At 37.9% G+C, this 23,080-nt stretch overlaps 1 protein-coding gene across 4 annotated transcripts in view; it reads right to left on the reverse strand.

Moving 5' to 3' along the window:
* Positions 1–20,278, reverse strand: part of SLC10A7 (solute carrier family 10 member 7) — a 257,106-nt gene extending 236,828 nt beyond the window's left edge. For 2 of the 4 annotated variants that reach the window (XM_003257779.2, XM_012507958.2), the window contains exons 1-4: positions 19,925–20,278; positions 15,204–15,286; positions 7,747–7,883; positions 1,287–1,362 (exon numbers count right to left, since the gene is read on the reverse strand). In XM_003257779.2, coding sequence (XP_003257827.1) covers positions 1,287–1,362; positions 7,747–7,883; positions 15,204–15,286; positions 19,925–20,024 — 396 coding nt within the window. In that variant the 5' untranslated portion in view covers positions 20,025–20,278. Of the gene's footprint in view, positions 1–1,286; positions 1,363–7,746; positions 7,884–12,030; positions 13,290–15,203; positions 15,287–19,924 lie in introns of those variants that run through there. The other 2 variants (XM_030816211.1, XM_030816212.1) reach the window with 2 other exon arrangements.
* Positions 20,279–23,080: the final 2,802 nt, after the last annotated feature.

The raw sequence follows: 23,080 nt of genomic DNA on the forward strand, positions 1-23,080 counted from the left end.
AACTTAAGATTTCTACAGTAATGCTCATAGCCAAAAATTAGAAAATGCCCAAATTTCCATCAAGTGAATGGATAAACAATTTGTAGTGTATCTATACAAAATAATACTCCTCAGCAAAAACGGTATTGAATTATTAATGAACACAACATAGATGAATTTCAAAATATGTATGCTTAGTAAAAGAAGCCAGAAAAGATTTTAAAAAAGAGCACAAACTGTGTAATTCCATTGCATAAAACTCTAAAAAATGCAAACTAATCTATAGTGACAGAGAGCAGATCAGCAGTTGCCTGGGGAAGAGGGGTGTTGAGAAGGGCAGATGGAAGGAATCTCAAAGGGACTCAGGAAACTCTTTGAGGGTGTATATATGAATATGGATATGTTCACTATCTTGATTGTGGTGATGGTTTCACAAATGTACACATATGTCAAAACATTAAACTGTTTATGTTTATACAGTTTGTTATATGTCAATGATAGTTCCATAAACCTGTTTTCAAAAAGAATATAGCAGATACTCAATATTTTTGGAAAGCATAAAATGGACGAAAATGAAAATAGATGTTGAAAGCAGAATTCTAAGAATGAACTGAAGTGGAAACCCATTATATCTTCCCTCCTTCAATAACATCTTTTTTTCTGAACAAGAGAATACAAGTAGAAAAGGAGAAATAAGCTATCACAAATGAATGTCCCTCAGTATAAAGTCATAGGGCCTTTCAACCAAGGAAGAACCCCTATAAGTAGCTTCTGCATTGGACAATTGCTACTCCAATATTCAAATACAATTATTGTGCCATAGTCCCCTAGCAGTTGAATAATCTCTTTGAATTCATCTAAGAAACCTAGCCTAATTTCTTCTTTTTGTATCATCCTCACTTGCCATTAAACATATTTAACTTTTCCCCATTAACTTAGTTTGTTAACAAATTTTTTGGAAATAAGGAATAGCCATACTGGATGTCTTCAGTCTGTGAATCTTGGATGAAAAATGCCTTTCCCAGGTCTTCTCTGTCCTTTGTCTCCCAATTTCCACTGAGGTAGAAGAAAAATCACTATCTCTTTTTCACTCATTTCCCTTGCTCTTTTCTTTGAAATCCTAAATTCCATCCATCATAATCAATTTTAGCATCATGCTAGTATGTGAGTACACCTCCTTCTTTCACAAGCTGCTATGGCTAGGAGTTTTCTGCAACATCAACCCTTCATGTCCAAAACTATGATATAATTTTGAAATAAAAACACAGCATGCACTTATGTTTAAATAAGGTAGCCCCATGACTCACCTCATTTCCACCAACTGCCTTGGTTAAAATCACTGCAGAAGACACAGGCGGAGGCATGCAACCTACCGTCTGCAAACTGAAAAATAAAAGAAAATCCAACTATAAATAATTTTTAAATCATAGACAGCTTTCACTACATTCATTCTAAAATAGCAAGGCTGAGCAAATGAATATAAGGGCATATTTATTGATGCACATGCCCTGTTGAATTTAGACAAGTCTACACAAGGCAACATGGCTTACAAGGTGTTGCAAATGTATGGGTTCTAATCTCTTATGCTATTCCATAGGCTTGAGTGAGTCTGTTTTAAGCTATCTAAGCTCTTATTATACAATTCAAAAAGCAGTCAAGGTATAGTGAGTGCAGTCATTTAAAGATAACCAAAATGGGCCGGGTGCGGTGGCTCATGCCTGTAATCCCAGCACTTTGGGAGGCCGAGACGGGCGGATCACGAGGTCAGGAAATCGAGACCATCTTGGCTAACACGGTGAAACCCCGTCTCTACTAAAAGTAGTATTTTTTTAGTATTATCACTGATATTGAATATCTTTCAAAGTCAGAATTATCACTGATATTGAGTATCTTTTCATGTGCTGAAAAAAATTAGCTGGGTGCGGTGGCGGGTGCCTGTAGTCCCAGCCACTGGGAGGCTGAGGCAGAAGAATGGTGTGAACCCGTGAGGCGGAGCTTGCAGTGAGCCCAGATAGCACCACTGCAGTCCAGCCTGGGCAAAAGAGCGAGACTCCGTCTCAAAAAAAAAAAAAAAAAAGAAAGATAAGCAAAATGGCTAATCATTTGGTAAGGTATATAGTCTTAGGTTATTTTTAGGTAAAGTGAAAAATATTTTCCCTACATTTTGTTTGTAGGAAGTCTCTAAATCTTCAAAACCACTTCCTAAGTTCAAAAATACTTGACAAGACACAAGCTTACATCTTTGGATTTCTTTCTACAGAAGAGCAGTTTTCAAATCTTCATCTCATAAAAGACATTTTAACGTTGTAATAACATTATAGAAACAGGCATGACACAATCATATACTTCTTGCATTCAGACTCTGTAGTAAATTCTAGTATCTATCCCCAATTTGGTTTTTATTATATTATGTGCACACACCCAATATCATGACAGGTCTATTTTTTTAGTTTAGGACAGAAAATAAATTGCATAACAAGCAAATGAAACTATGAGTAATAAACTTAAGTACTATACTTTTTTTTAATTACTCAAAATTCATATAAAATATATCTTCTGGGGAGAACAGGTAGCTGGCCTAAGTGGAAAGTTCATACAGGGCATAGATGACACAGAGTATCTGACTTAGATTTTGAATGGGTATGATTAAGGGTTACAGTTGACCATTTAACAACATGGATTTGAACTGTGAGGGCCCCACTTATACAAGAATTTCTTCTGCCTCTGTTGTGCCTGAGACAGCAAGACTTCTTCCTCTTCTTTAGCCTACTCAATGTGAAGATGACAAAAATGAAGACCTATGTAATGATCCATTTCCACTTAATGAATAGTAAATACATTTTTTCTTCCTTATAATTTTCTTAATATGTTTCTTTTCTCTGGCTTAATTGTAAGAATATGTAATACATGTAACATATGAAATATATATTAATCGACTCTTTATATTATAGGTAAGGCTTCCAGTCAATGGTTAGGCTAATAGTAGTTAAGTTTTTGGGGAGTCAAAAGTTATATGTGGATTTTCAACTGCATGGGGGTTGGCACCTCTAAGCCTCACAGTGTTCAAGGGTCAACTATATTTTTATTCATTTTTATAAGAACATATTATCTAAACTTTATGCAATGGATTCACATTAGCTCTGAAATAGGAAAAAAAATGTTTAAACTCATTTTGATTGAAGCATAAGAAAACCCATTTGATGGAATTTCCAACTCAGTTCCATTCAATATCGTCTTCTTTCCAGATCTGTTTTACCAAGAGCTACTAGAGTAGTCTGTTCTATTATAAATTCCCAATCTCTGAGCCTTCCTAAGAGTCTACTATCATCATCACTAATACTGAGCATTTACCATTTGTAGTAGACGCTATTCTAAACACTTTACATACTATCTCATTTATTCCTCAAAAGTTATACTTAAGATAAGTGTTATTATTATTCCCATCTTAAAGAAAACTGAAGTGAAGAAAGAAGTAACTTTCCCAAATTCACAAAGCCACCTATCTGGGGTAAAACTTTTATGGGTCAAAGACTTATCTAGGCCTCCCACTTCAGCCTCTCTGCCTTCTGTCTCCCCTACTCCCAATACTAGGACAGATCCTCTCAGGCATTTTCAATCTTTTTAGCTTTTTCATCCCTCCTCTTCCAGCCCCTTCCCTTCCATGTGCAAAAAAGCAGAATTCTCATAGCTTTAAAAAGACAAAAATTTTGCTTGAACTCAGGAGGCAGAAGTTGCAGTGAGCCAAGATGGTGCCACTGCACTCCAGCTGGGCAGCAGAGTGAGATGCCATCTCAAAAAAAAAATTGCCAACTATATATTGAACACATATATCTTCTATGGGTAAAATCCTACAGGAAAGAATTTTTGAAAAGAAGTAAAAACATTATTCCTGCCTTCAAGGAGGTAGAAGAGTCAATGCACAAATGTAGATAACTAACAGCAAAATGAGTGAAATGAGTGGTGCTGCCTCCTCAAGATATAATCCCACTTTTCTCATTGTGACTCACTTTTGACCTTTAAAGAGTGCCTGCCTCCATGGCCCCACAGACCATTCTCTCTTTACTTCTCCGAAATGAGACTTCTGCCCCCTCTACTAGTAATAGTAACCTTAAAGTAACCAGTAATCTCCAAATCACCAAATCTGGTATATTTTTCCTCATATTTATTCTGCTTACCTTCTTACTTCTCAGGCCGCTCTAATATTTTCATGGTTACCGTTGTAGTTCATTCAAATTTAGCTTCTGTCTTTTAAACCAGTCATTCTGGTGTTTCTGTTTGTTTGTTGGGTTTTTTTTGTTTTTGTTTTTGTTTTTTTCTGCTGGCTCTCCTGCCATCTTTTCAATCTTATTTTCAATCTGTAGGAATACTTTCAAGTTTATATTTTTTAGCCCTAACTACAATTCCCAAATTTGTAGGTGCCTATGACTGCCACTCTAAACTAAGCATGTCTAATATTGTATTTATATATTTGTTTTCCAAATTTATTGAGGTATAATTGACAAGCAAATATTATAAAAATTTATGGCATACAACATGATGTTTTGACATATGTATACACTGTGAAATTATTACCACAATCAAACTAATTAACATATACATCTACTCTCTTGGCAATTTTCTAGTATACATTACTAACTATAGTTACCATGCTGTACAACACATCTCCAGAAAGAATTCATATTCTTTTTTTTTTTTTTTTTTTTTTTTTTTTTTTTGAGACAGAGTCTCGCTGTCGCCCAGGCTGGAGCGCAGTGGCGCGATCTCGGCTCACTGCAGGCTTCGCCCCCCGGGGTTCACGCCATTCTCCTGCCTCAGCCTCCCGAGTAGCTGGGACTACAGGTGCCCGCCACCTCGCCCGGCTAATTTTTTGTATTTTTAGTACAGACGGGGTTTCACTGTGTTAGCCAGGATGGTCTCGATCTCCTGACCTTGTGATCTGCCCGCCTCGGCCTCCCAAAGTGCTGGGATTACAGGAGTGAGCCACCGCGCCCGGCGATGTTTTCTAAAAAATAAACTTCCCCTCTGAATTTACATATTTTTTTTGGTCAGTGGGACCAGTTTTTTCCCTAATGATCCAGTTTGAAACTTTGAAGTTATATGTGATTCCACTTGCTCCTCAAAAATCAATCTGTGGCTGGGCGCGGTGGCTCACGCCTTTAATCCCAGCACTTTGGGAGGCCGAGGTGGGCGGATCACGAGGTGAAGAGATTGAAACCATCCTGGCCAACATGGTGAAACCCCGTCTCTACTAAAAATACAAAAATTAGCCAGGCATGGTGGCAGGCACCTGTAATCCCAGCTACTCAGGAGGCTGAGGCAGGAGAATCACTTGAACCCGGGAGGCAGAGGTTGCAGTGAGCCGAGATTACACCACTGCACTCCAGCCTGGTGACAGAGTGAGACTCTGTCTCAAAAAATAAAAATAAAAATAAATCAATCTGTCACCACAACTAACTTTCCAGTTTCCTCCATGACTACTGCCACCATCATCCCTGTCCAGATGCTTCTCAGCCAATCTGGACACTTACAAAGGCCTATTCAATGTTCCCTCTACCTCACTCTGTCCCTTTACTATGCAAGGTAAGGAGCATGTGCTCAGAATATCTTTATTTCAACAACTTAAACATGATTATGCAACCCCTTCAAGTTAATATACTAAGTATGTACTTTCAAATTAGGGAGGGGAAGGGAAAAAACACTAAGCCAGGAAGAGCTTTCTCTAAACGAATTACGGTAAGTGTATACTCCTTTAAGTTCAACATCTTGAAGTTAGAATTGTTTGTTTTATTTAGCATATTGAGAGTGCAAGCTGTCCAATTAATCTTCCTTAGTAGCCACTTTTAAACATGTTGTTATTCGCTTGTTTAGCATTTTTAACAGCTCTCTCTCCATCATTATAGCTTCAAATGCAAACTCCTCAGCCCAGTAATTTAGGCCTTCTGCAAGCCGACCCTATGGAAATATTTTATCTATGTATCTCATTAATGCCTCATTTTTGAAATCTCTACGAGTACCCAATCTTTGCTGAACTGCTTATTCTTTAACTGATTACACCACTCATCTGAAAAATCACATGGTGCCCCATTTTGGTGATTACTAGGAGGCATATATATACATATATATATGTCCTTTATAACCAACTAGGTTGGAAGTTCCCAGAAGACAACAAAAATGAGTAAATATCTTTGTATTCCTTGAGTGGCCTACACATGGCAGATATTCAGTAACTATTGGCTCCTGATATGCATAAAACATTTTTGCTCTAAAATGATGTCATCATATTTATGTGGCATTTTACACTTTTTGGTGAAATTTTATGTTCATTCTCTCAAACTAAATCTGGCCAAAATGGCACTCTTGATTTCCACCATGCCTCCTAACTTAGTTTTCCCCTCATAAGTAAATGATGCTACCAGTTACCCAGTGGTTCATACCTAAAACCCAGAAGTCATCCTTGGTTCCTCTGTCCTCCTTCTACATCCTCCTCACCCATCACTGCTGAAAGCTCTACTGTAAAATCTATCTGGCACACATTCATTTCTCTCTATTGAACTGCTACCTCACCACTACTCTCTGAGTTGATTTCTCTCAGGCCCCTCTACTATCTCTTCTCCACATAGCTATCAGAAGAATCATTTGCAAACATAAATCAGACCACATCACTCCCTCATTCCAATCCCTCCAGTAGCTTCCTGTAGCACGCAGAATAAAATCCGAATGCTGTACCACGGCCTATAAGGCTCTACGTACCTCATTCCTGCCTACTTTTCTACCGCTAGGACATGATATTTTTCCTCTACATCACCAGGCTCTGGCCTTCCTGGCTGCTTTACTGACTGGAAAACACAATAGGCTTGATCCTGCCCTAGAGCCTTTGTACATTCTGTTTCCTTTCCCTAGAACATTCTGCCCTCAGAACTCTGAAATCTAAATTAATCACCAGCCTGCCCACCCAACCACTTTCACATATCTCACTGTTTTGTTCTTTTTACATGATTTATCTCTATCTTGCTCATCTACTTACTTGTTTATTGATACCACACCCCCTGAGACTCCCCAACATGCAAAGCTAACTGGCATTTCACTGTTGTTTCTCCAATATTTATAATAACTCCTGAAACAAAGTAGAAGCTAAATAAATAACTTGAATCAATGAATACATAATTTCAATTGATATCCCCAACATCATTGGTAAGTAAGCAGTAAAAGTATGATTATTTTCCTTTTCTAGACAGGGAAATTGACATTAAAAACTATTTAAAAACTTTGCTCAAAGTCACATAGTATGTTAGGGATATGGTCAGAATTCAATCTTCAGGCTCAAAGTTCAACTATTATATCAAACATAAAACAATGAAAAGGTAACGTTTGCCCCACATATATGTATGTTTTCTTCCTTAAACATTTCTAAAACACACATTACACTCAGGTATTATCTAATTAATTGGCATCCAATTGACTTGCATACAGATCTTACTTCTGCTAGTCCTTCTCGTTTTTCTTCCAAGACCACTTTTTAAAATTCTCAGAAAAGTGCTCATCGTAAAACCTCAGGATGAAGCATGAGGGTGTATCTTAAGAATCTGTTAATTATTTGATGAACCTCCTTGATGAAATACTATTGTTTTAAAGGAAAACAAAAATGTGTTTTTACTTCCTTTTAAGATAGTACACATAAGCCCTTTTGTATATAGTTGCCATAGAAACAATAATGTCTCTAGAGATGCCCCATTAAAAGTGGACCCACTTTTAAAGATTTAAACATACCCTTTTAAAAGCCATTCGTTGATGGGTGTGATTGATAAAAGCTGAAGAAAAAGCCATATTGTTGCTGGGAAGAATGCAAGAGTAAATATCTGAATAAAAAGATGCAGTTTTAGATGCACCAAAGCACTGGTCAGCTCCTAGAAAAATTAAGGAAACAAAATAAACAAAGGTAAGAAAACTATTCCTGAAAGGAGATCCCTACTAAAATAACATCACATGAGTTAGTTTTTAATTTTGAGTTTTTTCATAGCTAAAATTTTTATCTATTAGTATATGCATACGAGACAGAATGCAAGAGAAAAAAGTTACTCATGAAGGCTATAAAGTATTTTTGTTTAAAATTTCTTAATTTTTTTTTTTTTTTTGAGATGGAGTTTTTGCTTGTCATCCAGGCTGGAGTGCAGTGGCGTGATCTTGGCTCACTGCAACCTCCGCCCCCCCAGGTTCAAGGGATTCTCCTGCCTCAGCCTCCTGAGTAGTTTGGACTACAGGTGCCTGCCACCACCACGCCCTCCTAATTTTTGCATTTTTAGTAGAACGGGGTTTCACCATGTTGGGCAGGTTGGTCTCGATCTCCTGACCTTGTGATCTGCCCCCCCTCGGCCTCCCAAAGTGCTGGAATTACAGGCATTAGCCACCGTGCCTGGCCTAAAATTTCTTAAATGTTCTTATTCTAATTTCTTTACAATACACAATAAGCCCTAACAAATCAGATGTGTAAAATTCTGGACCAGGACTAAGCTAACCATACTTTATACTAGTATAGATTTGGGGATTGTTGAACAATGTACATGTATGTTTACCTACATAAAATAATAAATCTTTTCAAAAAAACCTTAATAAGACCTATCACATTTCAACCAAATACAGTAACCTCTATTCATTGCACCAAGGCTATAAGTCCTCAATTTGGCAAGATGTTACTGAATCTACAAATTAATTCTTTAAAAAACATTTCCCTCAATGACAGTCTCTAATTCCAAATGGCATTTCCTTCCACAGTCTATTCACTAGATTCTTTGTTAACACTAACAGAATACCAGCTTTATGCCATAATCTGAGCTTGTCATTTTACATGTTATCTCACTTAATCCTCACAAGAATCTCATTAAGTAAATACTATTATCCCTGTTTTACCAGTGAAGAAATTGAAGTTGAGAGCTACTATATGGTGAAGATCAGATCTAAATTTTCTGGCATGCTAGCAAACCCATGCCTGCTTCTCCCACTGCTGCCCCAAGAGGGGAAAAAAAATGCACATTAAACATAAGAAACCAAGCATACGTTATGAGTTTGACAACTAAAAAAAGGATAATTAGTTAACCTCTGGGATTCAAATATATCTAAACTAACAAATACTTGCATTTGAGTTTACATTGTGTTGAAATAACACGGAAAACTAAAATAAAAACGGAATTAAAAGGTATAAAGATATGTATAAGTCTTTTTTTTTTCCACTCTTCCACCAACTATCCAGTTTTCTTCTCTGGAGACAAACAATGTTAACAATTTCTGTGTACCTTTCCAGAGATATTCCATGTGAAACATACACATGCATATTCTACTCCCCTACAGATTGTATTTCATACTGTTTGGCACCTTAACTTATTTTACTTAAAAAACGTGTCTTGTACATTGTTTCACCTCAACACATAAATAAGCCCATTTTTTTTGTACACCAAATACTTGTGTAACTAGTATTTACACAATGGAAAACTAAAATAAAAGAAAATTGGAAAGTGCTAGAAAAACTATAGTCCTTTAAAACAAGCAAGTGATCATTAAAGCATATTCAACTATGCCAGAGAGTCACTGGTTGTAAGTATACAACTGCAATGGCCCCTTTGTTCAGGTAAGATGTTCAAGAGATCCTCAGCCTCAGAGACATTAGCCAAAGTTTATCAGTTTAATCAACAGTACGTTAATGCAGACTCATTTGCTCATCACCACATTCTGAGATTAGTCTCATCACTTCCCACTGTCTATCTCCCTGTGTGGAGATACACACAGCAGTTCCTTCCTGTTAGGTCACAAGACATCCCTAAATGATATCTAAAGAATTTCTAGCGATCTGAGTATAATTTAGGACCATTAGAAAACACTCAGCCTACCAGAAGTCACATTAGGTCCTGGGATCAGACCTAAGAGAAAGCAAGCCATCCTTACAGTGAATCAGAATTCTTAGAGCTCCACTCCAGAGAAAACTTGAGCACCAGCAGTTCCAGAGAATTCGCAACAGCCTTGAAGCCAAATCTCATTTAAATATACTCAGAGGCATTTGATAAACACTAAACAAATATTACAATTTTTACTTTTTAAAATACCGTAATGAAATGATTAGCCAGAATACACTAAGGCATTTGCATATACTTTTGGTTTTTTTTTTTGAGATGGAGTTTCGCTCGTCATCCAGGGTGGAGTGCAATGGTGCGATCTCGGCTCACTGCAACCACTGCCTCCTGAGTTCAAGCGATTCTCCTGCCTCCACCTCCCAAGTAGCTGGGATTACAGGTGCCCACCACCACATCCAGCTAATTTTTGTATTTTGAGTAGAGATGGGGTTTTGCCATGTTGGCCAATTTTGTCTGGAACCCCTGAACTCAGGTGATCCACCTGCCTCAGCCTCCCCAATTGCTGGGATTACAGGCATGAGCCACCGTGCCCGGACTGCATATACTTCTGATAGGAATAAAAAATGGCATAACTTTTCTGAAAATTAATTTGGTAATATATATCAAGGACTATATAAATCATATTCTTGGACCCCAGAATTTTATGACTAGGAATTTATCCTAAAGATATAAAAACGTGATTGTAAACATTTATACACAAAATTGATCATCACAGTGTTATTAGAGCAAAATCTGGAAACAAATGTCCAAAAATAGGAGAATCATTTAAAAAGTTAAAATCTAATTGGAGTGTTATGAGCTATTAAATACCTTGTTGATGAGAATGCAGGTGTACAGAATCTCTCCCCTACTTTATCAATAGGTGTATAAATTGGCATAACCTATAGAGAGCAACCTGGCAACTCACTCCTTCATTTAAGTAATACTTACTGAGCACCTGGCACCATTCTAGGTACTTAGAATATCTGTTACAACTTAAACTACATATATCATTTGACCTAGCAATTCCAATTCCAGGAATTTATCCTTCACATATGTTTCCAAATATACAAAATAATATATTTTTATCCTTTGCAACATGTTGGTAATAGCAAAACCTTGTAAATTAACTAAATGTTCATCAATAGAGGACAACAAAAATACATCATGACACATCCATAAAACAGAATACTATTTGGTGTACAAAAAAAATGGGCTTATTTATGTGTTGAGATGAAACAATGCACAAGACACGTTTTTTAAGTAAAATAAGTTAAGGTGCCAAACAGTATGAAATACAATCTGTAGGGGAGTAGAATATGCATGTGTATGTTTCACATGGAATATCTCTGGAAAGGTACACAGAAATTGTTAACATTGTTTGTCTCCAGAGAAGAAAACTGGATAGTTGGTGGAAGAGTGAAAAAAAAAAGACTTATACATATCTTTATACCTTTTAATTCTGAACTATGTGAATAAATCATATGTTCATAAAAGTAATGTATACATTTTTGTTATACTATATAAAGAAAATTTAAATAATATTAAATTACATTAAAAGTATACAATGTTACATGAAAAGAATAGGATAAGATCACATGTGTGTATGTGTATATGTCCGCAATATGTGTACAAACATACTACATTCACATACAATTTTTGTAAAATATTATCCATATAGTCCTTTTTAGAAAGGACTAAAAAATGGATGTTAATAGTTAATAGTAGTCATTTTTAATCTTTCTAATCTTTCCATAATAAGTAAATATCACTTTTATTACAACAGAAACAAGTTATAAAAACTAAAATGTGCTTTGAAAATACTGCTAATCTAATAAATGACAATTAGAAATTGCCATTGCATCAGAATGATGGTACAGCAAAGAACCCAGCAAAACAAGTCACAACAACCAACCACGTTGGCTCATAAGGGGCCTCTTAACAATAGGGAAGTGCTTCTAAGAAAGATTTTCAAGACTTTCACAAAATCCCAGAGTCAAATATTTTCTGTATCTTCTTCACACAATCATAAAGATAAAACAAGGTAATAAAAGAAAAGAACAAGCAAGTAAATCCTGTAAATTCCAAAATAGTTATTATTCTATACATACCCATGTAGAATTTTGAGCCACGTAGTCAAATAAATGCCATCATGAATAATCAAAAAGTTGGCTCTGCATCATAGTTTGTTTATTCATATGTAATAAGGTCAAAATCCATTAAAATAAACTTAAGAAGACACTTCACATCATGTACTGATCATACCGGAGCCTCACTGACAGCATCAAGCATTGCTTAAAACCAGGGCTCTAACTGGGACGTAGAAATATTTTCATTAGACACCGATTTCTCTTGTAACCCTTTATCTGACCATCTCATTCATTTGCTGAGAGTCAGGCTCATAGCTCTGGGCTTGAAACAAACAGCATGAGTCTAAAGTTTAGAGTTTGCTATATTTGCTTTTCTGCTAATAGGATAAAAAAATTATAATTTTCGCAGAAAAATAAAGAAAAACTTGCATCTTCTGCCCTACTCAGGACCTTTTCTCAGCCCCTGAGCCTCCTGCTCACCTTTGTTTCTATCCCCAGCACCGTGCCTTGTGGCCATAAGCACTTAATTGATATTTGTTTAAACGAATTCGCCCTGCCACAGTCAGCTAAGTGACAAATCCTCTGAAACTACAAGTTTGAAGTGAACTAAATATGAATTTTAAATGTGACCATATTTCACTTCAATACAACAAAATTTCAAAAAACTAGAAATTAATAGTCATAAAACTGAAGACTCAGCATTGCATTAGCACAGTGTCCTTTATAATTTTAACAAATTACTAAAACAAATTTTAGAATACATGTCATTAAATCAATGTATGAGTCATATAAGAAATGTTCAATATAAATCAAACTTGAATGGGACCTACACAAATGCTTCCAAATAAACTCAAGTCAATAATAATTCACTGTTTCCTGTGTGCAAAAATGAAATATTTTAGGACCTAATAAGATATATACATCGTAATCCCCACTGAAATGAATTTAGGATTACTAACTAGTAAACAAATATGACTGCTACCTCCTAAGTTACAAGTTACCCATGAAATTAGCAGGGTTTAGAAGTGGTTTAATATTACACAATGATACAATCTAGGACATCTTAAGTTAAATGGCTTTTGAAAATGACTTAATGTTGTATTCGTTTGAAAAGGGCTTTTGATGGAAGAAATGGCTTTGATTGCTGCTTAGATACCACAATAAAGCACGAGATCACGGCATTTCATTAGATCCAAATTAGCTGGATGACTCTGAAGGTTTCTTAGGTGCTTACAGAAGAAGTCAGTCCTTAGAGAAATGCTGACAGCTGTGCCATTCTTCCTTCTTCAACTCGTGCATCCCACAAAGTTGGCTGCTTCACAGAATTGCATTAAGTAAGAAGCTAAGAAGTGAGAGAAATCAAGTTGCTTTCTGGATTTCCCATGGCACGAGTAACAGCTGTAGCCATTAAGCAGCCAGCAGGGGACATAGAGCAACATCCCAAGTAAAGGACTTGGGTTAGAAAGCTGCTCCATAAAGAGCATTAGCCAAGGTCAGCAGGAAGACCTCCAAACAAGATCAGTCCAACATTATGGTAGTAGCAAATATCTTTCTGTATCACTGTGCCCCATATTTGAGAACCAATATTAGAACTCATATGTTGACAGAAAAAAAGCCTGTGCCCTGCAAGTTGTAATTATGGTCTTCTCATATCAATATCGTTTACCAAAATTGGAATTTGACATACTAGGAAATCTCATCCCATGTCAGTTATTTTCAGAAAAGTAGGTAATCACAGAAAATATTTACAATTCTTGAGACACAATTTATCAGCTATAGACACTACACAATGATCCTATGTATATCAAAAAATACCCCAGTGAGGCCGAGTGTGGTGGCTCATGCTTGTAATCCCGACACTTTGGGAGGCTGAAGTGGGTGAATCATTTGAGGTCAGGAGTTCAAGACCAGCCTGGCCAATGTAGTGAAACCCCACCTCTATTAAAAATACAGAAATTAGCCAGGCTTGGTGGTGAGTGCCTGTAGTCCCAGCTATTCGGGAGGCTGAGGCAGGAGAATCACTTGAAGCCGGGAGGCAGAGGTTGCAGTGAGCCGTGATCGCGCTACTGCCCTCCAGCCTGGGCGACAGAGTGAGATTCTGCCTCAAAAAAAAAAAAAAAAAAAAAAAACCCAATGAAAAGATTTATACCAACTGATGGCTACAGAATACGTAAATTTAGTAAAGTCATATTTTTTCCATGTTGCTACTAGGGTGATCTAAGAAGGAGATAACTAAATTTAGTCTTCATTCCAATCACACTTAAAATAAATAAAGGTAAGACATGATGTTGGACCAGAATTTTAATTTTTAAAGCCATTTCCAAAAACAGAATACCTTCTTATAGTGAGATATTCCCACCTACATAAGAACAGGATGTTAGAATGATAGTTTTATGTAATTTCTTCAAGAGCAAATGGGTATTTTCTCCTCTTTTTTTTTCTTCCATTATAAGTTAAAAGAGAATCATAAATTCTACTCATTCCTCTATCACACTTAAATGTAAAAATGTCTGGATTTCTTTACTTCCAAGAGAATCTCATGTTCGGTGAAACCTGAATCAGTAAATCAGTAAATAACACTACATATATATGGGTGTGGGGTGTGTGTGTGTGTATTCAAACACACACACATTTGACACATATATGTATGTGTATATACACATATGTATGTGTATATATGTGTATATATATATACACATATATACACATACATATGTGTATATACACATACATATATGTGTCAAATGAAAAACACCAATATTTCTCTTAAGACATCTATTAATATTTAATAGATACACTAAGGAACAATAAGCTTTTCTAAATAAAAATTAGTTAAAAGTTATGACAAATTAAGCATTATTTGAACAGCATGAGTCCTGGAACCAAAGATGATCCACAAAAGTTACAAAAACCAAACTAAACATCAACAGCTTAAATGTGCCCAGGCATAGCAGGCACCACTGTAGTTACCACCATAAGTTGAGGAAGAACTAAAGTAGATGCTTCAGTTCAGCTGTCATATTAAAAATATACTCATAACCATATCCTCAGGGCCCATGCTGCTCAACTGTACAGCTTTTATAATACACGTATGTAGGAATGAAACACAAGTCCTTTGCCGACCAAGTTATATTCTGCTATAGTGAATCCTTCAGATTATAGCTATAAACAGCTTTACCAAAGGACTCTGAAATTTAAAGTAAGTACAAATTAAATTTTTCTCCCTGCTTTTCATGTGTCCCATAGATGACAGTACCTCTGTTTTCAATGATAGTCCACTGTTAAAGAATATTGTTGCAACAGCAATGTAGGATACAGTTATCTCTGGCTTCAGTGGTCCTAAAAAGAGAAAAATGAGTTATTGTTAGAAAAGAATTTCAGTAGATAACTTGACACAAAAGAAGAATCTATTTGCTCACGCCTGTAATCCCAGCACTTTGGGAGGCCGAGGCAAGTAGAGCGCTTGAGGCCAGGAGTTCAAGACCAGCCTGACCAGCATGGCAAAACCCAGTCTTTACTAAAAAGACAAAAATTAGCCGGGCATGGTGGTGCATGCCTGTAGTCCCAGCTCCTTGGGAGGCTGAGTGGGAGGATTACCTGAGCCCAGGAGGCAGAGGTTGCAGTGGGCCAAGATCACGCCACTGCACTCCAGCCTGGGCAACAAAGTAAGACTGTTTCAAAATAATGATAATAATAATAATAATCATCATCATCATCATCATCTACTGCAGGACAACAAATGGTACTTTAGATATCAGTGTCACCCCTAGTGTCTTACTGTCCCAACAGAGGTAAGCATTTGTGTGATGCAGCCTAACTCCAGAGAGCATTTTCCAGAGGGCAAGGACCATGGCTGTCTTGCTCAGCACAGTATCTTCAGACCAGAAGAATAAAGAAGCACACAGGAGAGCATGTAAGCAACATCCTTCAATACAGGTCCTGATTATATCTATCATGGTATCAGCACTTATATAACAATCAAAATACCCCTGAGCCCAAAGAGGAGAATCAATGGAAGAAGTTCCCTTCTCTTTAGCAAATATTATTTCATTTCTTCTAGGATATCAGAAACAAAAGCTTGTAATCACACCTGCATTCAGTTCTGCCCAAGATTATTCATTCTACAAATACTTACTGAGCACTTGCTATGTGAATGAGATAATGCATATAAAGTACTTAATAATATATTGCTATGACCGTAATTATTATTAAATTGTGCTAGGCCCTAGAGATACGTGGTGACCCAGCCAGGCCTCGTCCTTGCCTTCCAGGAAATCCTCTCTGGAGTTAGGATGGCAGCATTCAAATGTGTTAACACTGCGAGAACAATAGTTAAAAATATCATTTGTGAGTGGATATAAGTATCATTTGTGACATGTACACAATTGGCTTGAAAACCTAATGTGCTAACAAAGAACAACATTCTTTCAAAAAATGCAGTCCTGAGAAAATGACATTTTGTACCTATATAGCAGTGGTTCTCCAGCAGTGGCAATCTTGTCCTCCATGGACATTTGACAATGTTTAGAAATGTTTTTTGGTTGTCATAACTTGGGGGATAGGACGTGCTACTAACATCTAGTGAGTAAAGATCAGGAATTCTATTAAACGCCTTGGAAGGCATAGAACAGCCCCTCCAACAACAAAAATTATCATGTTCAAAATGTCAATGTGCCAAGGCTGAGAAATCTTGGTATATGGCAACATTTAAAAACCTAAGACCATCTCATATTTGGCATCCTATTCAGTCTTCTTGTACTAGATTAAATAGTGTCCCTCCACTCCCAAAATTCATGCCCACCCAGAACCTGTGAATGTCACATTTTTGGAAATAGGGTCTTTGCAGATGTAATCAGGTTAAAATGAGGTCTTATTGGATTAGGAGGGACATTAATCCAATAACCGGTATTCTTAAAAGATGGAAATTTGGACACAGACACATGCACAAGGGAGACAGCCATGTGATGACAGAGGTGGAGGCTGGAGTTAGAGTGCCACAAGCCAAGGAATGGCTGGCAACCACCACAAGCTAGAAGACGCAAAGGATTATTTCCCAGATGTCCTTTGGAGGACATCTTGACCTCAGACTTCTGGCCTCTAGAACTGTGAGATAATAAATTTCTGTTGTATTGAGCCACCTGGTTCATGGTAATTTGTTGTGGCAGCCCTAAGAAACTAATACACTCACATAGGCAAAACAACAGGACAACAATCATGGCTACTCCATAGCCTGAAACCCTCCACTTGTTCGATATATGGACAGAAGACCAAGCTCAGGAAAAATCACCATATATATAATATAATATATATATTAACATATAATATATAATATATATAAACATATAATATATAATATATATTAACATATAATATATAATATATATTAAGATATAATATATAATATATTATTAATATATATAATTAATATATATTTTGTATATAATATAATATATATAATTAATATATATGATGTATATAATTTAATATATATTATGTATATAACATAATATATAATATGATACAATAATGTACATAATATATAATATACATAATATATAATATGATACAATAATGTACATAATATATAATATACATAATATCTCAAGGCCCCTCTGAGAGAGAATATATATTATATATAATAATATATTTTATATATATAACATATTATATACAATATATAACAATATATATGATAATATATAATATATTATTTAACATAATATATAATATTATCATATATATATAGAGAGAGGACCTACTATGTCTTAGGCATTTGTAGTACAACAATGAATAAAAGAAACAAAGATTTCTTCAAATGCTGTAATAAATTATTTAATATGCCTGCCATTCACACAAATCATTTTGCTGAGATCTAAGGAAAGGGAGAAGGCAAGTGCAAAAGGCATTACATTTGGGGGCAGTGAAGGCTGTTCAAAAACTTTTATAAGAGGTACATTATATTTGTGAGCGAATCTGTCTCAGCAGCTCACACAAGTAATATTCCTTCAGCAGCTAAGCAGGGTGATTCAGGAGTAGATTTTAAAGTCAAGGAATCTGGCTTGCTTGGGAAGTAGAAGTTTCCCAGGAATTTTAAATACCCTGGTCTCCAATAGTTCCTCTTCCCTAAGCTAGCTACCTTAACCTAGAGAGAGTCACCTGGTATCTTCAACTGTAAAAGAAGCATGTTGGCTTAAAACACTTTAAATGTTCCCCTCCCACTCTTAACATTCTATTATAATTAAACAAAGGAATGAATTATCCTACATTAAAGACAGAAGGACTAGTGAAAATGGGAAATGGTATTTCTATGATACAATAATGTACCAAAATATTAATAAGCAGAGTCTATGGAACACACAAGTTTGCAGAATCTATCTCATACATGCCACTGCAGAAAAGCCCCACGGAAATGATTCAGCATTCAACACCCTTCTTCCCACAGAATATTTGGGAATGTAAGGTAAAAGATATTTTGCCAAACTTAGCCCCTGCAGATTTAAAGATCATACATCCTCTGTAATTTCATCTCAAAACTGAGCAAATAAGAGATCTAACACGAGAAGCGATAGCTAGTGAAGTGTGCATTGCAGATCATGCAAAGGTACTCTAAGTCTTACTATTCATTTAGCTCCGGGAGTAGGGAGGTCTTCATTTGACAGACCTGATCTTCACAAGAGTTTCCCAAAAGTTCACAGAGCAGCCGTGTTAAAGAAGAAACTATTACCATCAATCAGAGGGAGAAAACACCAGGAATAACTGCTTTATTCTCATAGTTACATATTCTACACATTTTGTTCTAAGTTGAATACAGAAGAACAAAATTTTAAAACAAACGAGCCTTCATCTCCACAATTTTGGTTTAAATAATTCCTTTTAAAATGTTCCCGGAAGCTACTTCTAAACAGAGTAATGGGGTGGAGGTTAAGGGGAGAAGGGACCACTACTGTTCTCCTAAGAGATCATTTCATTCACTTCCATCATGTTTTAACAAAAAGATAAAAATAACTTCAAATATCCTCCTGAGCGCTTCCTACTATGAAAGATTGTGCCGGTTCACCTCTGTCCTTATTTGCTCCGGTTGCATGAGTAAGGTATTAAACCTGTCAATAAGCTTGGAAACTGACAAACAAGGTCAAAAAGACAAGCGAATTGAATAAATTCAATTAATGTTTATGAAAAGTAGTACAAAATTGTCTAAAGGTGTTGGGGGTGGGGCATAAAAAACTAGTATTTCTAATGTTCCCACCAGTGCCCATCACCTCCAGCACAAAGCTCCCACTATTCAGAGATCTAAGTATGCTTTCAGTCCATCTACATTTCCCTGCCAAAACACACACTACACTACACTACACATAGTCTAACAGTCTGTATCTGTTAGACTGCTAGTATAGCAACTGAATCCCGGCAGCACACGGAAGTAGTGCCCTGTAATGAAAGAGTGCAACGTGTCAGTCGGCTTGGGAGTTTCTGGAGCGCCAGCAACTACAGCTAATCATCACTCTCCAACATGTGGGCCATAAAATCTGAGTTAGGGGCGAAGGTGTCCCTTTTTCTTGTTTTTCCTCCACTTTTTTTTTGTAAATGTGGGGCGGGGAGGACTCGAAAGTAGACTCGATAATGAGGTCCACTCCAAGATAGATACGGAACTCTTAGCAACCTAGATTCCCTTGGGATAGGATGCTACTTTGAAGGCAAGAGGAGTAAGTTTCATTCTCTGTAACCTCACTTCTTGACACTGAGGATAGTCATTGTCTGTCTATGGAAAAGGCTACCTGCGCTCAAATTCCTTTGCCCCGTTCCTAATTACAAGTTCCCTCTGGAGTTGGTAAATTAGAAAATCAGCAAAAGGGCCAAAGGCTGGTCAGCGCCCCTGAAACTGGCAAGCGCTTGCAATGAGGGTTGCCCCACCTTTCCAAGACTCACGAATTAGTTCTGAAGTGGGAGCCGCGGTGGAGCCGGCAGAGGTGCAGCACTTACCCCCATTCACCCCTATGGACGGCTGCAGTTTAGCTCCGGCGATCGCCAGCACTATTCCGACCATGAACCAGTCTTTCCTCATTCTCTCCAGCAGCCTCATATTTGTTAGGGTGGGTGGGTTTTGTTTATTTGTTTGGATTTTTTTCTTTTCAAGCTCCGATCACCTAATCCTTGGAGCGTCTCCACACTTTCCTTGGTCCCTCCAGACATGCAGCAGAGCAAGTCAAATTGCCGACAGTAAAGTAAAGACCTGGGGGTTGCTCCGACGGCTTTGAGGAGGGTTGGGAGTAGTAGTATCCAGTGACAGGAAAGTCTCGCTGAGCGCCGCCATCACTACCACGCACCTCAGAATACACGCGCAAAAACGCCCCCAGCGCCTCCGGCCGCGGGCTCGCAGGTGCAGATGCTTTGAAAGGAAGAACTTGGACCAGGCCGACAAACGTGAGCGATCCAGCAAGGGAGACTGGCCGCCGGATGGGGCTGACAAGCCCACCGCTGGCGAGACCTGCGGAACCTTCTGAATGACGAGGGCTCGGGGAGAGCGTCGTAAGGCGCCACAGCCAGCAAGCCTCACTGACTGTCCTCTAACAAACCTTTAGGCACAGCCACCCACGCTTCTGGAGCATATCTCCATGGAGAGCCTCTCTTTTGCTGTGCCATAACTCCGCGGGCAGGGCTGACATGTGCTTGAGGCAAGGGATTTCTCCGTTGAAGCTGCGGCACCAGGGTGCAAGTTTGGAGACGCGCTTCTTCGGGACAATACGGCGCTTCCACGACGCCAGCGCTGACGTGTGCGCGGGGGGGAGGGGAGGCCACTCTGGATCTCTGAGTTCCCAGCCTGAGCTGCCGGAGTTAGAGGAGTCCGCGCGGGAAAGTGGCTCGCTGGTGGGCGGGGAGCCTTAGCCCTGGCGGTGGGTCGAAAATCCGGCACCGGGCAGATGCCCACGTTCGCTGGACCCCGGCTTGCCGGCGTCCGCTACAACCCAAGGAAGGTGGGCCGGACCTTGCCAGGTCGCTCGCCTGCGGGTGGGCATTTGGTCCGGATCCCCTTCCCTCCGCGGCCCACACCTGTCTCCGGGACTGGGGAGGGCTGCAGGGATCGGGGCAGATCTGCCTTTGCGGGCCGAGAGTGAGAGCTCAAGTCTCCGCACCAACTAAGCTACTCGCAGGCGGAGTGGGGTCTGCGCGGGCAAGCCCCTGGGCGCGCGGGTGCCCGCTCTGGCTCGCCCCAGGGCTGACCTACCCAAGCCACAGGAAAACTCTGGGAAGAGGGTGGCAGATTCCAACGCGGAAGTGGCGGGGGATTGAGTCTGAGAGAAAACAGTATGTGACATTTTGAAATAACCTGGCATCTGCCACTTAAATGGTTAAAAATAGAACTTAAGATTTGGAAGAGATTGTTTCGTGATGCCAGACTTTAATTCTGAATTTATTCAAAGCTGGAAAGACACTCGTCGTGTCATTTCCTCTATTTAATTTAGCTTTATCTTGATGACACGACTTCCAGAACTAAGCCACTTTAAGAGTTGTGCTCCCAGTTGTAGGTTACACAGTACCAAGTGTCATCTAATTATGCATCAGGCAACATGAAAAAAATTAATTTCAAGATAAAAAGAACAGGGAGGCATAGATGACATTAAGCAGTTTACTCTGAAAGGAGACAGATACATGAAATATAAAATTTGATGTTAGTTGTCAGGCAGTCAGAAGATAAGTGAAGATAAATGAAAGATAGTTTACAACATAATTATTTTCTTATACTAATTTCTTAGTAGGTTAAAGAGTCATACGTCTCAGTCATTGAAGGGATAGTTTTGTATTAAAACATCATTAAACATTAAGTTTACAGAAATTGAGCTGTTTTAACTTTACAGCTGTTCACAAATTATTTACTAATACCTCTTTGATCTGTGTAGAGCAGAATCTAACTCAGAGATTTTTTTGTTATGTTTTTAATGGTACTTAAAGGAAAAGAATATAATGTACCGTGAATTATATTCTCCTAAGGCCTGTATTTGTTCGCTGTGGATGCTGAAACAAATATTCGAAGTTGGATGCCTTCAAACAACAGAAATTTATTATCTCACAGTTGTGGAGGACAGAAGTCCAAAATCAAGATTTTGGCAGAGCCATACTCCCTCTGAAGGCTCTAGGAGAGAGTCCTTCCTTGCCTTTTCTAGTTTCTGGTGGTGCCTTCCTTGGCGTGTAGCTAGAGTGTTCCAATCTCTGCCACTGTTTTCACATCACATTCTCCTCTGTATTTTTTTCTAGTGGCTACATTATTCTAGTCTCTGCATCCATCTTCACATTGCACCTCCTCTTCTGTGTATCTTTTAAAAAGACACTTGTCATTGGATTTAGGGCCTACCTAGATAATCCAAAATGATCTCTCAAGATCCTTAACTCAATCACAGTAGTCCCCCCTTATCCTGGAAGGATACATTCCAAGAACCTTAGGTACACGCCTGAAACTGCTGGTTGTACTGAACCCCATCTATATATGCTATGGTATTTTTTCTTACACATACATTCCTATGATGATAATTTTTAGTTTATATATTAGGCACAGTAAGAGATGAACAATCATTAATACAGTCAGGCATCGCTTAACCACCGGGTTACATTCTGAGAAATGCATGGTTAGATGATTTCATCATTAGAGAAACATCATAGAGCGTACTTACACAAACCTAAATAATATAGTGTACAACACACCTAGACTATATGGTATAGCCTATTGCTCCTAGGCTACAAACCTATACAGCATGTTACTATACTGAATACTGTAGGCAGTTGCAACACCGTGGTATTTGTGTATCTAAACATATCTAAACATAGAAAAAATATAGTAAAATTAAGTATAAGAGGTTTTTTTTTTTTTTTTTTTTTTTTTAATGGAGTCAGGCGTAGTGGTGTGTGCCTCTAGTCCCAGCTACTTCGAGAGGGTGAGACGGGAGACTCACTTGAATCCAGGAGTTTGAGGCCAGTCTGAGTAACATAACAAGATTCCATTCCTTTAAAAAAAAAAAAAAAATCGTGGTATACCTGTATAGAGCACTTACTATGAATGAAGCTTGTAGGACTGGAAGTTGCTCTGGGTGGGTCAGTGAGTGAGTGGTGAATGAATGTTAAGACCTAGGACATTACACTATTGTA

Source organism: Nomascus leucogenys, chromosome 7b, assembly GCF_006542625.1.
Source record: "Nomascus leucogenys isolate Asia chromosome 7b, Asia_NLE_v1, whole genome shotgun sequence".
In the NCBI taxonomy this organism is placed as follows: Eukaryota; Metazoa; Chordata; class Mammalia; order Primates; family Hylobatidae; genus Nomascus; species Nomascus leucogenys.